General features: G+C 51.1%; 1 protein-coding gene across 1 annotated transcript; it reads left to right on the forward strand.

Moving 5' to 3' along the window:
* On the forward strand, window positions 1-2,068 carry EMWEY_00059330 (hypothetical protein, conserved; the record flags this gene model as incomplete). Its single annotated transcript, XM_013481100.1, has 1 exon — window positions 1-2,068. A coding segment is annotated over one exon (2,068 nt), but the record flags the coding sequence as incomplete, so codon positions are not given.
* Window positions 2,069-2,281: the final 213 nt, after the last annotated feature.

Consider the following 2,281-nt stretch of genomic DNA (forward strand, 5'->3'; position numbering starts at 1 on the left):
AGGAGGAGGAGGAGGAGGAGGAGGAGGAGGAGGAGGAGGGGCCTCTTATTATAATAATTATAATAATAATAATAATATATTGGGGGGCCCCAAGGGGGCCCCAAATATACCCTCAGGGGGCCCCAATGAGTACCCTGGATCTAAACCTCCACCACCACCACCAGCAAAATGGGGCCCTAGTCCTGCTGCTGCTGCAGCACCTGCTGCTAGTGCAGCACCTGCTGCTGGTGCTGCTGCTGCTGCTACAAAGGGAAGGAGACAATCAGGAGAAGAGGAGACAGAAGAAGATGAGGAGACAAAAGGAGACAATTTATTATCTAGTTGGTTACCTAATTTTATTAATAAGGATTTATTACCATGGATACATAAGGAAGAAGAAGAAGGAGAAGAAGAAGAAGAAGAAGAAGAAGAAGGAGAAGAAAGTCATCATGAGGGGGCCCACAGTAGTACCCCATCACATACAGGGGAAGGGGGGCCCCAAGGAGGGGGCCCCTCTTCTCTTTTAGGGGCCCCCACAGGAGGGGGGCCCCATGAAGAGAAAAAGGAAATACCTAGGACACCTAAGGCAGCAGATAAAATGATTAAGGAAGCAGGGGCCCTACCATGGGACGTAGGGAGGAGACAGCCCAAGCACCAGCAGCAGCAGCAACAGCAACAGCAACAGCAACAGCAACAGCAGCAGCAACAGCAGCAGCAGCAGCAACAGCAGCAGCAGCAACAGCAGCAGGAGCAACAGCAGCAGCAGCAGCCGCTGGGTATGCCATTTGCACTGCCAACAAAGGGGCCCCCTCCTCCACCACCACCACCTCCTCCTCCTTCCCCATGGGGGCCCCCTCCAGCGGCTGTGCTCCCCATACCGGTACAGCAGCAGCAACAGCAGCAGCAGCAGCAACAGCAGCAGCAGCAGCAGCAGCAGCAAACGTCTCCTCCATTCAGAGGGCCCCCTCCTCCACCTCCTAAGAAGAAACCACAGGGGCCCCCACCAACAAAAGGGGCCCCCAAGTCCCCTCTACCTAATAAGAATAATATTAATAATAATAATAATAATATAAATAAGGGGGCCCCCCCTCTTAATAATATTAATAGGGGGCCCCCCCCTACCCCTAACAGTAAGACAACCGTCCTTCCGCGACTGCAGCAGAAGCCAGGGTATAAACAGCAGCAGCAAGGAGGAGCAGCAAGGAGCAGCAGCAGCAGCAGTAATGAGGTGTATAGTACTGCTGCACCTGCACCTGCACCAGCAGCAGCAGCAACAGCAGCAGCAGGAGCAGCAGCAAAAGTGTCTCCTTTAGGTGTCTCCTTGAGGCCCCTAAGAGAATTCCCTGGTGTCTCTGTTAACTTTGATGGTCTATGGAGGATATGGCTGCAGCAGGAGCAGCAGGAGCTGCAGCAGCAGCAAGAGGAGCTGCAGCATCAGCAGCAGCAACTGCAACAACTGCAGCAGCTGCAGCTGCAACAGCAGCAGCAACAAGAAGAGACAATGTCCTTACCACAACTTATTTGTGGTACAGCAGCAGCAGGTAAGAAAACAGCAGCAGCAGCAGCAGCACCATCTACACCAGCAGCAACAGCAGCAGCAGCAGCACGTACTGCTGCTACTGCTGCTGCTGCTGCTACTGCCGCTGCTGCTGCCGTTACAGGGGGTACCAATGTAGGGGGGCCCCCCCAGGGGGCCCCCGAGACATATAGGGTACTATGCAATACAGAGCAAGAAGATGGCGATCTTGTCTATCAGGTATATAAGGAGGCCCCTGCAGGAGAGCCTGCTGCTGCTGCTGCAGCAGCAGCAGCAGCAGCAACAGCAGCAGCAGAAGCAGCAGCTGTTGAGAGTGCCTGGTACGCAGGAGCAGGGGCCCCCCTTAATCAAGGGGGCCCCCCTTCATCACCATCACCTATGATTCCTCAAGGACAATTAGGGTCACCTGCTGCTGCTGCTGCTGCTGCTGCGGCTGCTGCTGCAGCAGCAGCAGCAGCAGCAGCAAGTACTACTGTAGCAGCAGAAGAGCAGCAAGGGTTTGACCGTTTCTGGCGATGTATACAGCAGCACCAACTGCAGCAATATTATTGAGGTGTACGTACACCGTAAAAGGAGACACATTTATTTATTTGTCTCCCTTTTTTTTATTTATATTTATATAAATAATAAGGATAAAAAAAGGAGACACTATATTATATATTATATGTCTCCTTTTTTTTTTTTATATTTTATTTGTCTCCTTTTTTTATTTTATTTATTTATGGTGTATGCATGCATATATATATATATATATATATATATATA

This window comes from Eimeria maxima, genomic scaffold (genome assembly GCF_000499605.1).
Source record: "Eimeria maxima Weybridge genomic scaffold, Emw_scaff2729, whole genome shotgun sequence".
NCBI lineage: Eukaryota > Apicomplexa > Conoidasida > Eucoccidiorida > Eimeriidae > Eimeria > Eimeria maxima.